Source organism: Echinops telfairi, unplaced genomic scaffold (genome assembly GCF_000313985.2).
Source record: "Echinops telfairi isolate 266 unplaced genomic scaffold, ASM31398v2 ScPeMD7_7474;HRSCAF=8512, whole genome shotgun sequence".
In the NCBI taxonomy this organism is placed as follows: domain Eukaryota; kingdom Metazoa; phylum Chordata; class Mammalia; order Afrosoricida; family Tenrecidae; genus Echinops; species Echinops telfairi.
The window spans coordinates 7,103,436-7,126,398 of record NW_022111378.1 but is presented as its reverse complement, the minus strand read 5'-3'; the positions used below and the strand labels follow the sequence as shown (position 1 = coordinate 7,126,398).

The following is a 22,963-nucleotide window of genomic DNA, read 5'->3' as shown; positions in this document are numbered from 1 at the left end:
CTAGACCAGGGCTGCGAGCACACCCGGCTGAGCCCCACGGGCCTGGCGTCCTGTCTGGACTGGCGAGGCTGAGTGGGCAGTGCCGGCCCACATGCCCCATCTTTGCCTTTGAGAGAAAAGGGAGCTGGCCGAGGCCGGGGAAAAGGTGGCATGGGGCAGGGAGAAGCAGTTTAGAAGGTAGGGGAGAAATTTCATTGCAGAAAGAATGCCTTCCTCTTGGCCCCTTCATCGTGTTTTTAGTGATTGATCTGTTTTCATCTTTGGCAGCATAGAACTGGTTGTGAACCTCGGTGCAGCTCTGATGTGTTCGCTTGCTTTTGTTCTCTCCCCACGTCTCCGGACACCCGTCCCTCCCAAGCGTTTCCTTGAGGAAGATCTCAGGTATAAACCGAATAGCCCACAGGCCGCCTCCTCTTGACGTGCGGGGTGGCCTCAAGGTGGCAGGCTGGACACAGCCTCATTGTCTGTCTGCATCACCCTGTGCTTCATGCCCCTTCCGTTCTCTACGCGTGCCACTCATCCACCGGATCTGGAGGCCAGCCAGCTTCCTCCAGGCCCCCTTGCCTGGGGGCTGTCATGGCAGGGGGGAGCTACCAAGGTGCCATTGAGGATTGGTGTCTGGCTCTCTGTGGGCACGAGAGCCAGGGGACACACAGTGGGACCGGAACCTTCCAGAAATGTCTCCTCAGTCAGGTTATTGTCGGGGGGAGGGGATGCGGAGACAGGAGAGAGGGAGCGAGAGAAAGTGCTGAGGGCGGAGCTGGTGCGGGCTGACAGTGCATCTGGGTAAGGCAAATGAGAGGCAGTGAGGTGATCTCAGAATGGCGTTGCGGCGGTAAGACGGAGGCCGTCCTGGCTCACACGAGGGTCCCAGGCTTGGCTTTTTCTTGCCCATACCACTGGATGTCAGCTAGTTCTGGATACAGGGAAGAATCCAGGAAACAGCTATCAGTGTAGCTCCTGTAGGGATCCAAGAGGGAGAGGAGGCTTGTTAGTGGAGGGAGGCCTGCACCCAGAGGTGTTAACCTATTTAGTTAGAACCCAAGGAGCCCTGGTGGCAGAGTGGGTTATGTGTTGATGCTAACCACAAGGTTGGCGGTTCAAGCCCACCAGCTGCTCCAAGGGATAATAAAGAGGCTGTCTGCACCCTGCAGGATTTACATGCTCAGAACCCCACCCTACCCCACTCCGGGGTGGGGGTTCCACTCCATCTTCCATGGCGGATTGAGTTGGGATGGGTTTGACAATAGTGGGTCTGAGTTTTGGTTTATCGAGGGCCCTGAGCAACTACACTTGAACCCTGACAAGGAACTGGGCTTTATGCCCGGGGACACTGGCATCTGTGGGACTGAAGGTGCCCAACTGGTAATCTACTACCAGCCACTGGAGACCCTCTGGCTCAGAACAGCCCAATCAGCAACTGGCCAAGGGGACAGTGCTGGACCGGGCAGGGGTCCACTATGCACGAGGTCGCTGCGCATCGGGGCCCACGTGGCAGCAGCTCACAATGGTGCCCATTTTAAAGGCTCACAGAAAGGACATGTCACGAAACCTGGGGCATCTGTGAAGAATAAAAAGGCAGGTGAAGGGTTACTGCCAGTGGTGGCTCTCCGCCGCCTTGCCCGCACACAGAGTGCACCGGGACTCCATGGCCCTCCCGCTGTCTGGGCCCAGCTGGAGATCCGGGTGTGACTGGTCTGGGATGTGCTTGAGCTGGGAGCTTTCCAAGCGAATGCAGGGCATTCAGGGCATTCAGATGTGGCCCTCCAAGCGAATGCAGGGCAATCAGAATTTCTAGTTAGTCCTGACAGGAGCAGTTCGAATCCAACAGTGGCTCCTCAGGAGAAATATGAGGCTCTCTGCTCCCATGCAGAAGTCCAGTTTCGGAAACTCCCTGAGGAAGTTCTCCCTGTTGCCTAAGGTGGATGAGTTGGCGTCATCTCACTGGCAGTTGAGTTTGAGTCCGTACGGAAGGACCGCTCAACTGGCAAGGTTTCTCCAAAGTGGAACTGAGCTGATCATCTGAATGGGGTATTCAGTTTTAAGTCCATGTTGGTAGGGTAGTGGGTTCCTCACCCATAGGTCTGTGGGGTTGCTAACCACAAGGTCAGCATTTCAAACCTCCCAGCCCCCTGAGTGCGAAAGGCGAGGCTGCCTGCTCCTGCATAGCTGTACCGCCTCAGAAACCCACAAGGGGGTGCTGGTCTATCCTGCAGGGTCCAGGTAAGCTGGAAGCAACTTGATGGCAGTGAGCCGATGGCGCACTTTTTTCTACACAGCAATGTCTTGTGATGACAATAAATGGAGCACCAAATATTAGTGCTAAGCATTGTGTATGAATGTCAAACCATTGTTAAAATACACAGGAAAGCAACAGGAGAAAATAAGCAACATTTAAACCTACGGAGTTTAGACAACCCACTGACACGGCACGCATTCTGGCTCAGCGGGACCCTCTGGGTCTCCAGGCTGTGGATTTTACAGCAACAGGCAGTCTCATTTCCTCCTTGGAGTGGCTGGTGAGTTCGAACCACCAACCTCGCAGCTAGCAGCCCAATGCCTAACCCTTTCTATTTTAGACATGTACCACTCTGGCATTGGGGGGCAGAACGGATTCCTCACTCTGGATTGTCGGTGGTGGATGCTGTCAGATTGGTTCCACTCAGTGACCGTGTGTAGCAAGGAAGTGCCCTGTAGGATTTTCTGGGCTGTAATCTTAAGGACACAGGTGGTTCTCCCCGAGTCATGATGGGTTTGAACCGTGAACCTGGTTGGCAGCCGAATGTCAGCAATCACATGTATATTGAAGCCAAAATCATTACAAGAAAAAAAAGCCTTGAATTCCTCCACAAAACTCTCTCTGTCCTAAGCTAAGGAGCCCCGGGGGCACAGTGGTTAAGTGATTGGCAGTTCAAATACACCAGCCACCCCAGGGGGAAAAGAGGCAGCAGTCTGCTCCTAAACAGCCTTGGGAACCCAGTGGGGCTGTTATCTACCCTGTTCTACAGGGTTGCTCAGGAGCCCTTGGTTATACATTGGGCTGCCATTCACATGGTCAGCAGTTCGAAACCACTAGCTGTTCCTTGGGAAAAAAGATGGGGCTTTGTACTCTTGAAGAGTTAATCTTTGAGACCCACATGGGCAGATCTACCCTGTCTTCTAGGGTCGTTATGGGTTGGCATCAGCATTGGGTTTAGTTTTGGAGTCTATAGTCTTGATGGCACGGTCATAAAAGCACTGGACAGCTAACGAGCACAGGCACACCTAAGCCGTTTTCCTTAAAACCTTGATGGAAAGGTTGCTTCTGATAGCCCTTTGGGACAGGCTCCCTTAGGGGTTTCTGAGGCTATAAAGAACCACCTCAGCGATGTTTCTCAGAGTCATCTTGAAAGATGCACTGACAACATCAGAAAAGGTTCCCCAGGCAGATAAGTTGAAGGAGCCTATCTTCTGGAGCACTCCACTGAAAGCGCTGAGAAACCTGCCTTTGCTCCACCCAGAGCTTCCCAAACACAATCTTCTCAGGAGCAGCGCCTCACACCGTCCCGGAGAATGTGTACACCAAGATTATAAAATATGTTCGAGACTGCACAACTCATTTATTTAAACCACTGAATTGTGTGATATATGAATTATATGTCAATCAAACTGTCAAAAGGATGTTTGAATCTCTCAGAAAAGCAGTGCCTTGGATCCTGAGTCATTTCAGAAAGAAACTGTTACAGTTTCAGAAGGTATGTAAACACAAACAAGTACCGTTGCAACAATTGAGCCTGTTTTAGAGGCTATCTAAGACTCAGGGGAAGGCCACGGAATGCGAAGCAGTGGGTGTGGCAGCTGTGGGACAAGGGTCCTTGCAATTGTCCACCAGCTGTGGAGATGCAGCCTGGCTCTTGGATGGACCCCAGGATTCTCCTATGGGTCAAGTGAAGCTCTGAACCACGCATAAGGGGAGGCGATGAGATGATTATGCCTGTGGTTTTCATGCCTTTTCAATCATAAGCCTTTTGGGCAAACACTGTGGTTGCTTATTTCATAAAGCTATGTGAGCCATTTCTCGAAACCTGAGGCAGGACAGGGTGCAGATCTGGTGTGTTCCCTGAGCTGCTACTGTGAGTCTCCCAACCGTGGGTGGGAGTGAGGCTCTTCCAGGTCTGCTCCTGGCCACTCCCTGGCAGGCTTTCCACTGGGAGCCTCTATCGGGAGTTCACACCCAGAGACCTCACTGCCAGCAGCGGCGCCTGGGGCCTTCAGTGCTATGCACAGGGCCGGTGCCGGCCTCTCGTCACGTCTGTGGCATGAGCCAGAACCAACGACTGGCTAAGATCGTGGAGGAAGCAGTTCCCGCTTATAAGTCTTATAAAAAGAAGGGGCTCTGGTGGCGCAGGGGCTACGTGTTTGCCTGTCGACTGCTCAAACCCAGCAGATCCTCTGCAGGAGGGAGATGAGGCCGCCTGCTTCCGTAAAGGTCAACAGCCTCGCAGACCTGCCGGGGCAGTTCTGTTCTGTCTTAGCGGGTGGCTGAGGAGTCTGGATCAACTTGAGAGCAAAAGTGGTTTTATAAATTCATTTTGTGAATTTGGTACATGGGAGCAATGTTGTTATCCTCGGACCTCACATGTCCAGTTCACTTACAGCAATGACGACAACAGGTGTGTAGGCTTGCCAGGCACTCACAGGCCATGTAAAGCCCCGACCCCCTCACCCTCCTGCCATCTAATCACTTCAGGCTGACCCCACTGCATTCCCACAGCTGCCCCGGCACCCCCCCCAGCGTCGAGTGCCCACTCCAGCCTCCAGCACCATGGCCTTCGGCAGATGACTACACCCTCTATACTGGTGTGGGGGGTGGGGAGGGAAGGGGGGAGTCTTTCTACTCAAAATGTTGCTCTTACAACACAGGCATGGTTCCAGCTCTAATTTTCTCTGCCTCCAAGCCTCCCTTTCATCTCTGTTCCTCGCCTCAGAGGATGAGGTGTCCACTCTGGCTGGACTCTTGCCTCTCTAACCCCACATGTGCCCGTTCTGGGGATGCGGAACACAGGATTCTCCAGCGCTCTCCCAACTGGTCATGCTCTGGGCCCAGCCTACTTTCTGGGCTGACGTCTGGCTCCTTCTCTACAGCAAAATCTGACTCTGCTGTTCTCTGAACACCCACAGATGTTCCTGCATCTGGGCTTTAGCCCTGGAGGGGCCTCTCAAACTCCCCAGGAGTCACCACCCCTCCCCACCAGTCTCTGGAGTGGGCCCTCTTGCCTCGGCACTGTCAGTACTTCCTGTCCATGTCTTAGAGCACTTTCATGCCTACAAGGGGTGGCTTCTAACTCCCCTCTCATTCCTCCAAATAGACTCTCAAGCTCTTCCTTGCAGGCACTCCAACGGACAGCACAGTCCCCGGAGTACCATGTCCCGCATTGCCACCATGTTTGTTTGGACTCAAAGCCGCCCTACAGGACAGAAGAGAACCATCCCGCAGACTTTCCAGGGCTGGAAACCTTTAAGGGAGCGGGTGGCCCCATCTTTTTCCCGTAGAACGGCCGACAGGTTGGGACTGAACCGTGCAGTGTCTTCACCACGGTGCCTCCAGGTTCCTGGGCACGTAACGGAGGTCCACTTTCTCCTAGAAAAAACTGACATCTGGTGGCGCTGTGGGCAGCATTGGGCTGCTGACCCAACGATCGGGAGGAAGATGAGGCACTCTGCTTCTTCTGAACAGACGCCAGCCTCCGACACCCCCAGGGGGCAGTTCAACCCGGTCCTGCGGGTCACTCTGAGTCGGACTGACTCGGTGGCATGGCCCTCTGCTTTTTCCTGGTCTCCATAGCTCACGAGCTATCTCTGGACATGCTAGTTAATTTCAGTGCCTTAAAAAAAATCAGATCCGTTGCTAGGTCTCAGAGGGCAGGAAGCAGGCCAGGGCTGCTGTGTTTTACCAAGACAGCAGGGCTTCCAGAAACATCCATGCCACGTGATTCATAGGCCAGGGCGGTGGTGTCCCGGCATGCACACAGCTGTCACTAAGAACACGGGTGAGCTGCTGAGTGATCTTCAGGTGCTTCCAGACCCGCTCAGCCAGCTCAGCCTTCACACTGCAGCTGCAGCGATGCGGTGCTTTCCTCAAACACTGAAGCCTAACCCTGGGGAAATGTCTACAGATATTTGGCTTTACCGCACGTCTGAGCATCTGAGAAGGCCCCAAACAGACTCAGGGCTATTCTGGGAAGGAGCCTTGGGACTATGTACTGGTGGACATAGAAACACATGTATTAACATACAGTTCCACATGTAGCTCGACACAGGATCTAAAAATAATGGCTTGCACACCATTCGCACGCTTCCTTCTGGATACTCTGACATGCGTACAGGCAACACATCTGCAGGACATCTGGAAGCGCACGCTCTCACAGACAGGGCAGGGGAAGGGTTGTAGGAACAAAGCATCCCTTACAATACCTCTATTCATCAGTACTTTGGTGAGTTGGAGACTCAGACCCATCCACGATGGGTGAGCTTTCTGTTGCTTCTCTGAACAAAGGAAAGCAGAGGAAGGAAGAGAAGAGAGGTCATGTTAAAGAGAGAAACCCACACAGATACGACGACCAGCCGACAAATATACTGGAAGACCAGCGCATCCGAGTGTTAGTGACGAGTCCGATCTGCTACCTGGCCACGCCATCACCCCCATGGCTGAGCCGAAGGACCTCTTTAGTTTTGTTAAGAAGGCAGGCTTGGGCATTTTTTAAAAAAGTCAATCTATCATTTATAGGTTTCTCACCATTCTGGAACATTTTCTCATCATCCCACAGGACAGGCACTGCCTACTAATGACTTGGCTCATTCTGAAAAAGTTTTGCATCAGCAGTCAAAAATACCTTTTGGTTTGAAATCTGCCTCCAACCCTCACTGGCTCTCCTTGTGCAACCCAGGCAGGCCTCAAGAGTGGCTGAGTGTGTGGGCAGGTGAGGGGCGTCAGTCTGACGACGTCATTATCTGTTTGGGTCACGTGAGAGTGGGCAGGGCCCAGGATATCTAGTGGCTCCAGAGGGAGGGCTGGCCTGCGACCTGAGCTTCCTCTTCTGGATGGGATGGGTGGGCCACTGGAAGTGCCACAGACACACACTTTCATGTGGCTCCCACGGAGCAAGACTCGTGGACCCCAAGCCCTTACAGCTGGGATCTACCAACTGCATTTCTAACAAGATCTTAGAGTCCTTGGCCAGGGCAGATGGTGACCTTTCCCAGGGGCAACCTCGAAGTCCACATCGAGGCACCTCGAAATAAAAGTCTAGGGTACTGCTGCTGGAAAGCCAGCACCGAGTTGCATCTGAGCATTAGCTCTACAGTGGAAGACATAGCTGGTGTCTTTGAAGGTTGCCGTCAGGGTGAGAGGAGCTGATGCCTGTTAGAAGCAGCTCCCCAGCCCTCAAGTGCCCAGAAGGCAGTCAATCATAGTTAGCTCCTCTTCCTTCCCCATAGTGAGATGCGATGTGCATCCGGTCACTGTGGATTGGAGCTGACCAACGGCACCTAACACCACCCCTTCCTTCGGCAGAAAACAAAGACCCCATTCAACCTGGTCCACAGTCACCACAGACACTTATGCAGACCCAGGAGCCGGCCACGCAGGCCGTGGAGTCGGTACTGGGGCCCTGTGGTTTTCTGGTGCTGCTGCTGCTGAACTCAGACAGCCCCATCCACCAAGGCTGTGCCAAAAGGGCTGGGTAAAGTAAAGTGATCCCTTACTCCTCTAACTAACAGGGGTTGACAGAATCTAACATCCACCTTAGAGAACCAATAGGAGCGGTGGTGATGTATATTCCCTGGGCTTCTAACTGCAAGGTCAGCAGTTGGGAACTACCAGTTGCTCCTTCGGAGGAAAATGGGGCTTTCTACTCCTGTGAAGAGTTAGTCTAGGAAAGCCAACGCGGCAGGTCCACCCTGTCCTGTAGGGTCACGATGAGTCGGCGTCAGGGTGAGGGGAGTTGTTTCAGAGGCTCAGCAGGGGAGGTGTGTCCACCTGACTGTTACTCGATCTCAACTTTCTTCATGTTCTCTGGACTGTCATGCATGGAGTCTACATCGAGAGCTACAAAAGGAACCCACTTTGGGTTCTATGTTTGAGGAGCAGCTTTGTCGAAAGGTCTCACGTTACTTCATTCTTTTTAAAAAGATAAGTTTTATTGTGCTAAAGCATATAACCAAAGCTTCTGCTCTTTGCTCCATTTTTTCAGTGTTTAATTCGGTGACATTCGTTAGTCACAGCATGGTGCACTTGTAAAAGAAACCCCGGTCTGTGATAAACGCCTTTTGTCTGTCGATGGGGAACAAGCACGGAACCTCCTGCTGGTCCCCCAGATACACCTCGGGACTGAGAGCCTGGGGACCCTGAGAAGCCTGTACCTTATCTTAGTGCTCTTGCTCCCCGCGCATGCTATGGCCTGACAGTCTGAAGTCTATCTAGTGGGCACGGTCAGTGCCCAAATCAAATGCTGAGGAGTCACTGTGTGATGCGGGAGACAGTGCCCAAATTCTAATCAAATTGGTAGAGGTAGGGTGCAAGGTGCCTGCAGATAGGAACCAAGCCGGGAGTTCTTGCTTTCTATGAAAATACCACCTGTTGGAAACAGGAAATAGAAGCCCCCTGGTGGCGCAGTGGGTGAGACGTTGGGCCCAGGTGCTCTCTGGGACAAAGGAAAGGCAGTCCATCCAGATTTGTGGTCTGGGAAAGTCGGTGGGGCAGGGTGCCCTGTCCCATGAGCCGGGGCACAAGGAGTAGGAATCACCTTGACAGCATTGGGTTGGGGCTTGTTTGTTTGAGTTGAAAGAGGTGACGATGGGGAGGGGTGGGGAGATAACTAATTCATGGTGCTTCTTCCACAAAGAGGAAAGTTTTATCTATACTAGGGTTTCCCAAAGTGGGCAATGCCACCTCTTGTGGCGGAGGGGCAACACTAGGATAATCTGGGGGGCTGTAAAAGCAGACATATACCCTTGATCCTGGATGACGGGGCGCAGGAGAAAGCTTTATGTACAAGCTTTTATATATGTTATAATGTAAAAGCACCTGGGGCACCCAGTCCGTTTTTTTCCCCCGAGGAGGGGACAGTAGGTCAAGGCCGTTGGGAGCCTCTGAGGTACACAGTCCTTGCTTCGTTAGGCCTGATGAGAGAGAACCGCCCTCGTTCTTTGGCCGATAAGCCCTGTGTTGTGAGACTCACAGACATGCCTGCCCCGTGCTAACCGCCCCGGAATCCTGACGGTGGGTCTAGGACCTGGAAGCGGAGGATTAGAGTCTGGAGAGGACACTCACCCAGTCTGCCAGGTTAGGATGTGATGGGGACTGCTCGGGGGTGTCGCTCCGATTTCACTCGACGGCGTTGAGCTTCTCTGGCTTTGAGGTAAGGCAGCTGTGGATGGTGTGGGTATGGAGAAAGAGAAGGAGGGGTTCAGACAGTGAAGGAGCCAACACCTCACGGGACCATCTGAACCTGGTGGCCAGGATCAGCATGTCCAGAGATAGGACTCCCAGGCAGGGTCGCTGTGGGAGAGCGCCCCTGCTTTTAACCCCCCCAGTCACGTTTCCTCAACACTTCCCTGTTCTGTGGGGGAGTGGTCAGCCTCATCCTGGCCTGCCCAGCAGTCATCTGTGGCCACCCGTTTTTGAGGGTGGCTTTGAAGGCTAGTGCAGGAAGGGCTTTCATCTCTGGACTCGGCATTTTTAGATGTGATACAGGTGTATTACAATGATGATCTTCGTTATGACTAGAGGCCCTTACGGAAGTTTCTCGCACTTGCTCTCTGCTGTTTCAGGCAGACAAGTGGCTTTTGTGGTAGACTTCAAGGTGCCCTGGTGGCACAGTGGTTACCATTGGACTGCTAACTGCAAGGGCACTTCCAGCCACTCCTGTAAAGAGTTACCATCTCCGAGACATGAGGAGCAGGTCTACTCTGTCCTACAGGTCACTGTGAGTTGAAATGACTCCGTGGCAGTGGGTTTGGTTTGGTTTGGGGGAGTAAATTTCAAGTGGGGCAGGGCTTGAAATAGTTCCACCCAGCTCTAACTCGCCAACCCTTTCAGTGGATTCCAACTCACAGGACAGGGAAGACCTCACTCCCTTTGGGTTTCTGAGGCTGTAAACCTTTCTCAAAAACTCCCTGCCATAAAGTCAATACTGATTTGTAGCGACCCTTTAGGACAGGGTGGAACTGCCCCTGTGGGTTTCTGAGGCTGTAAATCTTCATGGGAGCAGAAAGCCTCATCTTTCCCCTGCAGAGTGGCTGGTGGCTTTGAACTGCGGACCTTGCAGCTCAGCATGTACTGCACCACACCTCCAGCTCTCACTAGTAGAAGCTTTTTGATGTGAGCAGCATAAGATTTGAGGTGGAAGTTTTCTTTAGCAATAAATCCTACTTAAATGTATCCTTGGCTTTCCTGGAAAGGGATCATTTTCATCAGTGAAACTCAGAGGCAGCTTTTCAGAACGTTTTAGGCTCTACTCTATTTTTGAAGATTTGCTTCAAGTAAATCTTCCAATGATGTAAGTACTATAATTTCTACGGAGCAGAGCTGTTCTGTTTCTCACATTTACAAAGCCCCAGCTCCTCTACTAGACCCCAGGGGATTCTTCTTTGTATTCATCCAATCTTCATTATCTTCCTGGGAGCCGCTGGCAAGTCCCTAGCATATTGTGCAGGTGAAGGAGGGATACAGAGACGGTTCTAGGACTTGAAGTCCAGGGTACGTCACGATCGACAGGACCATCGGTATTCCTGGGGCTTGTTAGCTGGCCAGTGAACGCTCACACTCAAGTAGGTAGGGTTGTCAGACAGAAGACGGTGAGACCTGGCACCCCAAAGTCAGCTCCCCCATTCTCTTCTCTAGGGTCACTCCCTTTCTGCTCTGGACCCTCACTTAAACAGCCCTCTCCTCAACATCCTTCCATTGTCTTGGCCTCATTTGACGTTCACACTCCTATCCCATCATGCCTCCACAGCCTCCGGCACTCTCCTTTTCCAGGAATTCTGATGCAGAATTCCTTACTGCTTTCCAGTGTTCCCACTCCTGGTGGAGTGTGGACATGCTCAGTGATCCACGGTTGTGATTTCTCGGAGAGGAAAGGACATGCAACTTCTCCAGGAGAAGGGTTTCCCTCCACACATTGTTTTCAGCTTCCTCAATGTTCTCCAGGACAAGGCTGTATGTTTCCTAATCAAATTTCAAGGGGGGTAATGGCAGAGTGGGAAAGCACTTTAACAATAAAGCTCTTTGGTGGCTCTAGTATACCCTTCCTGAAAGGGGACAGGCAGGGAGAAGCCCAGTTACCCAGGCTGTTCAAGTTCAGTCCAGTTAAAGTTCAAGGCAGAGCTAGGGCACTCCATTCCTCAGCCAGCTGCCCCAGGGGGTGGGGAAAGAGACACGGCACCATCTCAGGGCTTCAAGACTCAAGCCGGATCCCTAAACCAGCTTTCCTCTGTCAGGTTACCCAACAGAGAAGAGGTAAGTGCACCTTTGGCTAAATATAAAAGAGTTCTGTAGATGCTGGGATTGGGGAGGAGGGTGCTGGGCTGTCCATCTGACGTGTAAGGCCCGTGCATTCAGCGGCACTAGGGAACATCACGATACGCCTCACCAGGGAAGCCGTTCTGGCCATCACAGTAGGGTGAGCTGATGAGATGCATATGCTGATAATTTGGTGTGTGGCCTGCCAATGATGTTAGAAATATCCAAATGGCCCTTGGCAGAAAAAAAAGGCTGCTCTGTGAGAGAAAGAGGAGGCAGTCTGCGAACGGGAACATCCACATGCCTGTGCCATTCTCTCCCGCCCTGTGGGCCTGCTGAGTCAGCACTGACGGGGCAGCAATGGGTTACATTTCACAATTAAAGAGGGCAATCTCAGGATGTCTCACGTGCATCCAGCCCGCGGTGCCCCTCTACCCAGCAGGTTCGAGGGCCAAGCTTGCCCCCCAGCGAAAGGTTTGGGGGTTGGCTTGGGTGTCCTCTCTACCAGGGACGCAAAAGCAGCAACAGGCCCGCGGGATCTTTAGGGTCTGACGCACAGCCCCACCCCCCAGCCTCGCCAGCGTCACCCACATCCAGCTCTTTCCTCCGCAGAAGCAGAGCTGGGGTTGGGGTGGGGGGGTTAGGCTGTCTCTGACCCCAAGCCCCACGGTCGGTCTGATAGGGAGGCGCCCGAAGTTAACGTGTTCACACCCCGGCCGACCACACTCCCAGTCGCCTTTCCCGCATCTCACCTGAGGTGGCCTTGCACATCTGGGGCATCCTGGTGACCCTGCTGTGCGCCACGAAGGTGCTCTGGGAGGAGGTGCTGTACTGGGAGCCGCTGTCCGAGGAGGTGGAGCTGGTGTGGGACAGGCGGCTGTGCGAGGCCGTGGAGCGCTGGTACCACTGCCGCAGCTCGTCCGAGACGGCGGCGCGCCCCTTGTCGTGGGCGCCCTCGCGGCCCAGCGACGGAGTCCGGAGGATCTGCGAGCGCGACGGCGTCAACCGCACCGCGTCGCCCTCGTCGCCGTGCCAGCTCTCCTTGAACATGCCGCCGGCCGTGTACGAGTTGGAGGTCTTGAACTGCGCCTTGACGCTGTAGTGGCCCTCCTGGTCGTTCTCCAGGCTGCGCACCACCACGGGCGTGGCGCTGCCCTCCACGTACAGCGGGTACTCCTTGATGCGGTACTGCGAGCTGGGCTGGCTCTGGCTGTGCAGGTACACGCCCTGCGCGCCCGCGCCGGCGCGCGCCGCCAGGTTGGGCATGCTCCCCGAGTTCGAGGACACCAGGTTGCCGGCCGACTTGTGCCGCTGCCGCTGCCGCTCGCGGGCCTTGGACGGCGAGTCCTCGGCTAGCGTGGAGTAGTTGGGGTTCATCTGGGCGGGGTAGTAGTGCTCCGAGCTGGAGTGGCTGGTGCAAGAGGAGCAGTCGTCCATGGGGTCCGAGCCGTTACTGCTCCGAGTCCTTGGGGTGTAGAAGTCGGGGCTCCCCGTGTCGTTCTCGGAGCCCAGGAGCTTGCCCTGGGACTCCAGGCTGGAGCTCCGGTGCCTAAAGTGCAGTGCGAGGCTGTGCAGTCGCGTGGGGCTGATGTCCACCGACCTGCGGGGAGACGGCTCGGGTGGGTGGGGGCGGGGAGCGCAGGCACCCACCGCTAACCGGACTTAAGGAAAAAAAATAGACATTGAACCCTCCAGAAAATGGTCTAGGTCTTATGATTCCATGGCAGAGTTGCCCTAAGAATTCACACACTTCATTGCTGTTCGCACGTGTAGACAGGTTGTAAGGAGTAAGCCTTGGGGCGGGAAGCAGAGCTGAGAAACACGGGATCTTAAGTTTTCTTGGGTGGGGTGAGCAACACCAGGGCTTTCTTTCTAAGATGATGCAGGTTCGTCTAGACCAGTGGTTCTCAACCTTCCTCAGGCCGCGACCCTTATACAGTTCCTCATGTGGTGGGCACCCCCAACCACAAAATTATTTTTGTTGCTACTTCATCACTGTCATTTTGCGACTGTGATGAATCGGGCGACCCCTGTGAAAGGGTCATTCGACCCCCCCAAAGGGGTGGCGACCCACAGGTTGAGAATCGCTGGTCTAGACACAGAGAGCTAATAAATAGAACCATCACCCTCGTATTATGTTAAACCATATGAAATTCCCGGTCCCAGACAGGCCCTTCACAGGGTTCATCCACCTATTATTTCAAAACCTACTGTCAGTACATAGCCATCTCCCGGAGGAGATGTGTAACACGGAGCGCATGCACAGGATGGCGCCAACACCAGAGCTCGCCTTTGGTTATACCCCAGTCCATTCACCTGCACCCAGAGCTCCACCTAGGCACCTGGATCACAGGGCCAACGATGCTGCTGGCTGCTGAGCCGCAGTGACATTCACAGGGCCCCAGCAGCTGAGGTGAATTCTACTTGGGACTGTTTCGCTCTAGATCACGACGTCCCCGTGTCCTGATCCTCAAGGTCCTTTCTGGTCTCACCCCCCAGTCTCTCCGCCTCCACCACTCTTCCAGCCACACTGGCCACTGGCGTCTTTATTCTTGCTCTTGGCCAATAGGGAAGGCTCTTTCCAGGCCACCACCCACCTCAGAACCCCAATTCTGCTCTAATTCGACCTTCAGATGCTTCTAAGCTTCTCTTGCCCTTCACTCTACAGCCCCTAATTCTGGTCACTTCCCTACCCCTGGCCTTCACTTGACATTTATTTCCTTGCTGCTGTATGTTGTTTGTTGTTTGCTGCCAAGAAGCTGATTGTAACTCAGGGTCACCCATGTATGCAGAGCAGGGCTGTGAGCTTTCAGAGCAGGTTGCCACGCCTGTCTCCCGGCTTCAAACCGGCAGCCTTTCTGCTCGGAGTCACTCCTGTGAACTCGATGCCACACTCTTTCCTTATGGCACCGGTGGGTTACCTCTGGCCCCGAGAATCATCCAGACTAGCTAACATCACGCACCTCCCCAAAGAGAACAAGTACAGCCATCCTGCTAGGGGTGAGGAGTTCATGTTTGAACTAGCTACTTGTGAAGTTGATCATTTCGTGTGGCCTGTGAACCACGTTTGAAATATCCAAATGCGCCTTGGCGGGAAAAAGGTTCCCTACCCTGCTTTACAGACATTTCCCTTGAAAATGTGCGTCGGATGAGAGCAGGGGGTGGTTTGTTAGGCCAACTGCAGGGCCTCCAGCACCTAGGAGGGGACCCGGAGCACAGACAACGCCAAACTCATTACCATTGAGTCGATGCCCACTCACAGCGGACCTACGGGACAGGGTAGAACTGCCTCTGTGAGTTTCTGAGACTATAATGCTTTATGGGAGTAGAAAGCACCCATCTTTCTTTCATGGAGTGGCTGGCGGTTTTGAACTCTTGACTCTGTGGATCATAGCCCAACTCGTAACCACTGTGCCACCAAGGCACTTGATAAATATGTGCTGCATGAACTGATTTCCCCGGAGAGCTCAATGTTACCCCACAGAGAATGGTCCAGCTTGAGGAAGCTCACACCAGCTGCCCTCTGAGAGACCTTCTCTCTCACTGCCATTGAGTTCATGCCACTCAGTCACCCTATAGGTCAGGGTAAAACTACCCTGTGGGTTTCCGAGACTGAACTCCGCATGGGAGTAGAAAGCCTCTTTGAGGGTGTTTGATAAAACGCAATGACGACTTTGGCTTTACTTCTTTCTTTTGTCTGAGACAATTAAAGGTGTGAGCCGCTGCAGCCTAACCCTCTCTGGGTAATACGTTTATATTCTGAAGCATTTAGTGGAAGGCTAGTAGTAATGGAGGCCTCAGTTGAGGTGGGTAGGGTCCAGAGCTGTTGCCTTGCTATCCTGACTAGGCCTCTAGGCCTCCAGTTTCGTTGGGAACATTTCTTTCATGTCCTGTGTCCCCAGGTCCCTGTGGGCTCACGGACGGATTTCTTGACTACAGGGGGCTTACTGCCATCGGCTCGGCCGTGCATTCTGCTGCTTTTTAAGGAAAGCCCACCTCACTGGTGCAGCTGTGAGTCCTTGTGGCCAGCAGTGTGTGGAGAGGGCCGGGAGGCTTGCACTCACCTCGTGGAATGGACGTAGTGAGGACTCCGAAGCCGGAGGTCTGGGGTGGACGGCATGCTGGACTGGGAGTTCCAGTGCGGGAGGCCTCGGATGGGGCTGTTCTGTAAGGAGCTGCTGCCCCCTCCTGCTTCGGCGCAGCTCCCCGTGCTGGGGAAACGCTTGTGGCTACTGCAAACCAAAGGAAGCCAGGCCGGTCACTTTCAGACAAAATGGCACCTGTTCGCCACCAGTTGACTGGCCATGGGACATGAACCTTGGTGTCTGGAAGCTTGTCAAGGATCCCCCCCCTTCACCTCCTCATATTTGGGTCCTTCACCTTTCTCCTGCCACCCCCCCCCCCAAGGTGGGATGGAGAGTCTTATGATCCTTCTCTGTAGCAGGCATGTGTGACGGTTCAGGGAAGCCCCTGGCCGCAACCACTGCTTCTGCTTTCTAAGGGACCAACACTAACCTGTCCAGGCATTCACTTGAAGCTTTGTGGGATATTTAACGAAAGGAAATGAGAAAAACAGAGCGAGGGAGCAAACATGCCCAGCGAGCATTTCATTTAGTCTTTGAAAACTCCCTTCTGAAAGACCCTTCCCATAAGGAGCCCATAATGCTGTGGCTACACTGCCAGCTGTCGGCCCCCTCAGGGCTGCTGGACGGTGGCTTTGCGCGCTAAACCACCGTGGGAATCACATGAGTGGACTCCCCATTTCCGTGCTGGGGCGGTGCAGCCCAAGATTTCCTGATCATTCTTGTGAAATTTGTCAAGCTTAAAACCATCTGCCAACACGCAGACCGTGAGCCCAAACCTCAAGCGTACGATGTGCCTGCACCTCAGCGGGGTCAGCAGCAGAGGGCGCTGTGAGCACAGTGCTGCTGGCAGGGGGACCCACAGGAAGGAGAAAACAGGAATCTGTAGGGGAGACCTAGGACAGCCATCTGGTCTGTTCCAGCGTCCACCCTGACCTCACTTGGCCTTGTGGACCCACCCCTGCTCACCTGGAATGACCGTGAGAGGAACGCTTCTTGACCTTCTCGTAGGGCTCATCTAAAGAGGACTCGCTCCACATTTTGGGCTTTATGGGTGACTTGTCGTAGTCGTTGCGGTGGTAGTGCATCTGCCTGAGGCCCTCCAGGGACTGGGGAGGAGGGGGCCGATTGTGCGACGGCGGCCGGGGAGGGAGTCCCTTGTGAGGAGACTGTAAGGGGGATATTGTGCTGGTAACCTGAGAGTCTTCTGCAAAAGAGAGGACAGAGCGGAAATGAAGAAGGTAGAAGGTCTATCCTGCCCACCAGGCCTGCCACTTACTGGACACCAAATGTATGCTTTTGAGAAGCTTTTGGACTCTTTCCCCAGTGGCCCGGGCAAGCCAGGGCAAAGCAGAAGGAACTTAATCCAACGAGAGAGCTCTCTGCTGATCAGACATGAATGGAGTGGAGTCTGAATTTTGTTAAGCACCATACACAAAGGATGAGTCTGTTCCAAAGGGCACATTGTGTGTGTGTGGGAATGGGGGTGGGGGGTGGGAGGGACAGACAGGGTGTGGTTTACCCTAAACCTGCCTTCAAGCTGATGCTGACTCATAGGGACCCTGTAGGGCAGGGTACAACTGCTCCTGTGGGTTTCAGAGAACGTGATTCTAGATGGGAACAGACAGCCTCCTGGTTCCCATGGCTGTTTCCAGGGGGCTTAAACCTTTACCTTTGTGGCTAGCAGTCCAGTGCTCAACTCACTGCAGCACCAAGGCTCTGCAGCAAACGTGGGTGCCATGACATTGTGTGTTTTCTTTATATAGACACCAAGTGTCTAGTTTGGGGGCAATTTAAGCTCCCTGAAAGAGGGGTCTCTTTCCGTTTTGTTCAGTGCTTAGCTGACACGCATTTGGTGGGGAATGAACACTTGTAAGAAAAATGAATGAGAGCCTAGTGTCGGGTGTCTGCTGGTGGTGCCTGTGATCCCTCTGTATTGTTTCCCCAAAGACTCACCTCTCGTCGTTTAAGGCATTCCTCTGTGATATTTTAAATCTGCAACCGCCTTAAATTCTTTGGAGAAGGGGATGGGATACAAATCTTCAAACAATAGAAGGTTTTGCCTGCCTCCTGGGGAGTGAGGTGCCGACAGAACTGTGGTACTGCAGGGCCTTTCAGTGAGTCTGTGTGTGTGTGTGTGTGTGTGTGTGTGTGTGTACGGGGATGAGGGGGGCGCATGGGAGAGGCTGCTGGTCCTGGAGAGACTCTAACATCCCCCTGGCAATGAACATTTTGCGGCATAGCCCATAACCCAGGATAAAGTGTAGGTATATGCTTTTACAGCCGCGCCCCACCCCCCACCCAAATCGATCCGGTACAATTGAGCCCACTCAGATGCAGTGACCCTATAGATCTGCCCCTATGGGTTTCTAAGAATAGTAACTCTTTACAGGAGCAGAAAGCCTCATCTTTCTCCCAAGGAGTGGCTGGTGATTTTGAACTGTTGATCTTGGCAGTTAAGTCAATGCATAACCCACTGCCCCACTTTGGGAACCACTGCTCTCCTCCTTTGCCCTCCCTTCAGTGAAGGAAAGAGTCTCCAGAAAGGGCGTTTAGAGCACAAAGTGAGGCAGTCAGCCTCTTCTGAGGCCTCGGGGTCTAGGCCCCGAGGAAGACATTTTACAATCACAGACGTTACAGCAGAATTAGCTAATGAGACTGCATTCTGTGTCCTACCGCTTCTATTACGCAGGCACCTCACTAGATTTTTATTGTCCAGTCTGGCCAGGATCACGGCTGTTCCATCGCCATCTGGCCCGCAAGCCTCTCTGCTCCCATGGTGCACCGAAGCTCCAAACCAAAACCTAAACTCACTGCATCGAGTCAAGTCCAACTCTTAGTGACTGTGTAGGGCGGATGGAGCTGCCCCCGTGGGTTTCCCAGGCTGTCACTCTTTATGGGGGCAGACAGCCTCTTCTTTCTCCTGAGGTGGTTTCGAACTGCTGACTTTGAGGTTAACAGCCCAACCTGTAACCACTCTGTCAAGAAGCAGAGGGTAAAAATATTACTGTCTGCCTTCCACTAGCAGAGCCCAGCAACCAGGCAAAGAACCCAGGGGGCAATCCCCGCATGCCTGGCAATGGTGATGATTATTGCAGTGATCATTATTACTATGACTTGGGGAGCCCTTCATGCTTTCCGATGGAATGGCCACTTGCCACAGGTTCTCCTACAGGGCAAAAGAATGGACTGCCGCTCAGTACACTGCCCTATAGTTAGAGCCCTGGCCTCCCTTGTTTCGGTTCCACATCCTCAGGAACATTCTTAGACACAGTTCCGTGTTTCAGACTCTTTCTTTCCCCTGGGGAAAGAACTGGCTGGGGCCAGTTCTGTTTTTCTAAGCATTTCCCAAGCAAATATGCCGGTCACTACTGGGTTTCTAAAGTCCAGCGAGACACAGGCAGACAGCTTCCCCGGCCTGCGCAGCAGGGCAGGGCAAGGCCCCTCTCGTGTTCACCCAGCCTGTTATGCTGAGAGTTAGTTTGTGTTGTTTCTGCCTTCCGTCCTCCGTGATGGGGTTTCTGGCCACACCCAATGGGTGACCCAAATCAATTTCCACCTCTCTCCTCCAGAAATTACAACTCTTCAAGAGAAAACTGTGCCCGGTGTTTAGACTCCGTGTTTAGTTACAAGGTGGCGCTGGCTAGTATGCATGGAAAACACCATTCACCCCTCAGAATCCCCATAGACATGTGGCTAGGCAGCACCCCCTCCTCTTCCGCCACCACCAAGCTGGTCAATGGCAGGGCATTAGAGCGCTTGGGACTGTCATCTTGACCAAGCTCTGGCCTCTCTTTAGAATGGACTGTCCCCAGGTTACTGTTAGTTGTCATCGAGTTGGCCCCCGACTCGTGGTGACCCCAGGAACAGGGAACAAACGCTGCCTGGCTGAAAGCCTCCACGGACAGAGGTGGTGGCCCCCGTGAGGTGCACTGGCTGGGGACCGAAGCCGGAGCTCCCACGTGAGCGTACATGTGCTCTCCCCGGACCACACGCAGGGGCAGGTCAGTTTCAACACCTGCTCCAAGTGGTCAAGCAGGACACTGGTGACCTACCATCTTCAAGAACAAGGGCATCCGAGAGGGAGCTGTCTTCACTGGCAATATTTCCGTCTGTAAACAAAAAAGGCAAAGGTCCGTGCATTGAACACATCTCACAGGGGAACCCTGATCTCTACACCCTTTCCTTTCTCATCGGAAAGAACCCAGGACCGTATGGTTGGGCATTTCTTCTGGCAGCCCTGCAGTGAGCCATGAGCTATGCCTCCCGCCTCCCGCCACTGCAGTGGGCCCCAGCATTCCCATCTCTGTGCCTGCGCTCCCTCCTGCCAGGCGGTCGCGCCGAACATCCCACATAAAAGCTGCCCCATTCTGCTGAAAACAATGATCGTCCCAGCACAAACCCAGGGCATGTACCAACCAAACCAGAGCAAGCACGGGGCCACTGATCCTACAAATACGAAACTAGGGTAGGTCCTTCTCTTTGCTCTGATGGCATTCAGTGGCTTCTCAATAAACTCCTTAGGTCATTACTAGAGTAAACAAGCAGGCTAAGTACAGCCTCTATCTTTCTGAAACTTATTTTTATAGACGCCATTCAATTAACCATGAGAACATGCCCAAGAGGCGGGCAGTGAAACCATCCTCCCTTGTTAACTGCTGGGGAAACTGAGGTACACTGAGGGAAGAGGGGTTGGTTGGAGGCAAAGCCAGGATCCTGCGTCTTCAGAGTCTAAGCTCAGCATTTATCTCCTGAAATGTTATTTATCTATGTATCTCTCTCTCTACAAACACACATGTATATTTCTGTGTCTGTGTTATCTAGCTGTCTGTCTATCTATCATGCTAATGAGCCAAGGCGAACTCTAATGATGTTTCCAAGTCAGTGAGTCCTTGCAATGAAAACATTACTTCAGTGAGGAGTATCCTCTTGAGCTATTGAAAAGAAGCTTGGATAGGATGGGTCAGCCACTGGTATGCATGCTGGCTGAGGACCAGACTGCTGGCAGCCCCAGGAGAGTCACACTGGGCTTGTGGCACACCAGGCCCATGTCCACCCTGTGCTGCCCGCCCCAGCTCTGTCCAGTGCTCCTGCTGTCCCTTCAGCGCCAGGAACCCTCAAGTACCTTTGAGAGGGCAGGGCCAACTATAAAACCGGGTAGATGACAAAGAAAGACAGGATGAACTACCGTCCCTCTGGGGTGTGAGTGTGTGTGTGTGTGTGTACACGTATGCGTGCACGTGCACATGTACTACACAGCTGTGGCCAAGGACAACAGGGTGAGATATGGAAAGATGCTGCTCCTAATTTCCTCTCCAGAAAATATTGTGCACACGAAGGCTTGCCTAACTGATGGCAGAATGCGTGGTATACGCATTTGGAAGACTTTTCTGACTTAGGACAAAGGGATAAATTACAGCAGGTTGGAGGGCTTTGTGCTCATTGATGGATGTGGGGGGATTTCCTTCTAATAGTGACCAAATAAAGTCACGACCCAAAGTCCAGCCCCTGACTGACCCTGTCCTCCCAGGGGTAGCGCCAGATGGAGGCACTTCCATGCAGAGAGTTTGGGACAAGACCCAGGGGCAGAGAAGTGCTAACCAGGGCGGGGTGCTGCTGCTGTGGGCCCCCCAAGTGAGGAGAACTCGGCTGGATCTCCCGAGGCTGAGAAGCGCATGCAGCGAGCGCATCCTTGCAGGTTCTCCAGGGCGCAGTAAACAGGGATAATGATAGGCTAACCACGCACGCCCTTTCATCTGTGGGTCTGTGTGCACTTTACTGTGCGGTGCGTCTGGCATTAGGCCTATGGCAGAGGGCCGTTCTTTGACTTGCTTAGGTCCAGTAGGGAGTTGGAGCTGGGCTGGAAAGGGAATTCCGCCCTCCGCGTGGGCAGAAGGGGGATGGGGGCTCCCGGGGGTGGGGAGTAGGGGCGCACTGACCGTCTATGATCAGCGAAGCCCTCTGGGTGGGTTTCTTCCCCGACTTGATGCGGTGCTCATTGATCGCATTCTCAATCTCCTGCAGCTTCTTCAGTGCATTCAGGTAGGACGTCTTCCTCTGCTTCTTCAGTTTCTTGCTGACGTTGGGGTCGCTGGCGAGGCGGCGAGCGGCCTCCGTGATCTGGGACTGAATGGCGAACTCTCGCTCCAGACGTTCCAGCTCGGCTTCCTGTGGGAGGGCCAGAGGGGAGGGGGGATGAGGATGCCAGGCAGGAGACACCCCGTTCCTGCCCCTCAGGCCTCCGGACCCTGTCTGACCCCAGCCTTGCCTGGCCCTGCCATGGTGGCAGTGCGGTCCCATTCCTAAAAAGCTCTGGACGCTGAGTGGCCTGGATACACCTCCCTTCTCTCTTTCAGTCTATGATTTCTTTCTTTAGAAAATGATTGTGGTAGATAAACTAAAAAAACAGAACAAACCCCCAAAACCCAAACCAAACTCGCTGCCATCCAGTCAATGCCATCTCATAGTGACCCTGCAGGACAGGGTAGAAATCCCCCTGTAAAGAAATTTGCCATTGTAACCATTTTTAAGTGCACATTTCAGGGGGCATGAACGGCATTCCCCGGGTTGTGCAAACAGCACCACTCTATTTCCCAATGTGCCTCATCATCATGAACTGAAACTCGGTACTCCTCGTGCAATAACACCCTCACCCCCCACTCAACCCCTGGTAACCCCTAATACCCGTCTGTCTACACGCTTTTGCTTGCTCGAGATCGCCGGTGCCCGTGGGGTCGTACTGCCCTTGCCTTTTGGGTCAGATGTCTTCCACTCAGCACAATGCTGTCCTGGCTCATCTGTGCCACAGCGCGTATCACACCCGTGTCTCCTTAGGAGTGAGTACCACCGGTACACTCGGATTTGAGATTCCCAACCCCTGTAGCTTTCTGGGGGCAAGGGCTGGTCCACAAGCTAGCACTAGCATGGCCATTAAGAAGCAGAGCGCCCCCACGCTGCAGCCTTTGGAATCACCTGGCTTCGTGTCTACCGTCTCCAGCATATCCTACAAAGACACAGCTACCTGGAGGCTCCGGGCTCACTGGGCTGTGATTTCCTCCCCAGCACTCATTTCCGTAGGTTTGCTGAAAGGAGACTAATGTATGCGTGTCCCCCTGCCCTACTGCACACAGCCCTTCCCATGCATTTTGTGCCCCGCAAGTTGGGGATCGTTTGGGAGCTCTTTGGGCAGGCGTCAGCTGTCCTCGCCCCTCTGCCTGTTCCTAAAGCTCAGCGTGGGCGCCCGTGGAGGGCATTGCTGGAGCCAGGCCCCTGGTTCTGACCAGAGCGACCCGAGAGACAGCAGGATGGCCCACAGGGTGTCCTAGGCCGTCACCTTGAAGGGACTAGATCACCAGCGCTTCTCCTTTGGAGCTACACTGTG

At 53.7% G+C, this 22,963-nt stretch overlaps 1 protein-coding gene across 1 annotated transcript in view; it reads right to left on the bottom strand.

Moving 5' to 3' along the window:
* Positions 1-877: 877 nt before the first annotated feature.
* FRMD4A (FERM domain containing 4A) overlaps positions 878-22,963 on the bottom strand; it is a 318,768-nt gene continuing 296,682 nt past the window's right edge. The window contains 8 exon segments of the mRNA XM_045285626.1: positions 878-960; positions 6,454-6,525; positions 9,311-9,407; positions 12,253-13,100; positions 15,565-15,732; positions 16,552-16,789; positions 19,638-19,694; positions 21,522-21,750. Coding sequence (XP_045141561.1) covers positions 6,456-6,525; positions 9,311-9,407; positions 12,253-13,100; positions 15,565-15,732; positions 16,552-16,789; positions 19,638-19,694; positions 21,522-21,750 — 1,707 coding nt within the window. The 3' untranslated portion in view covers positions 878-960; positions 6,454-6,455.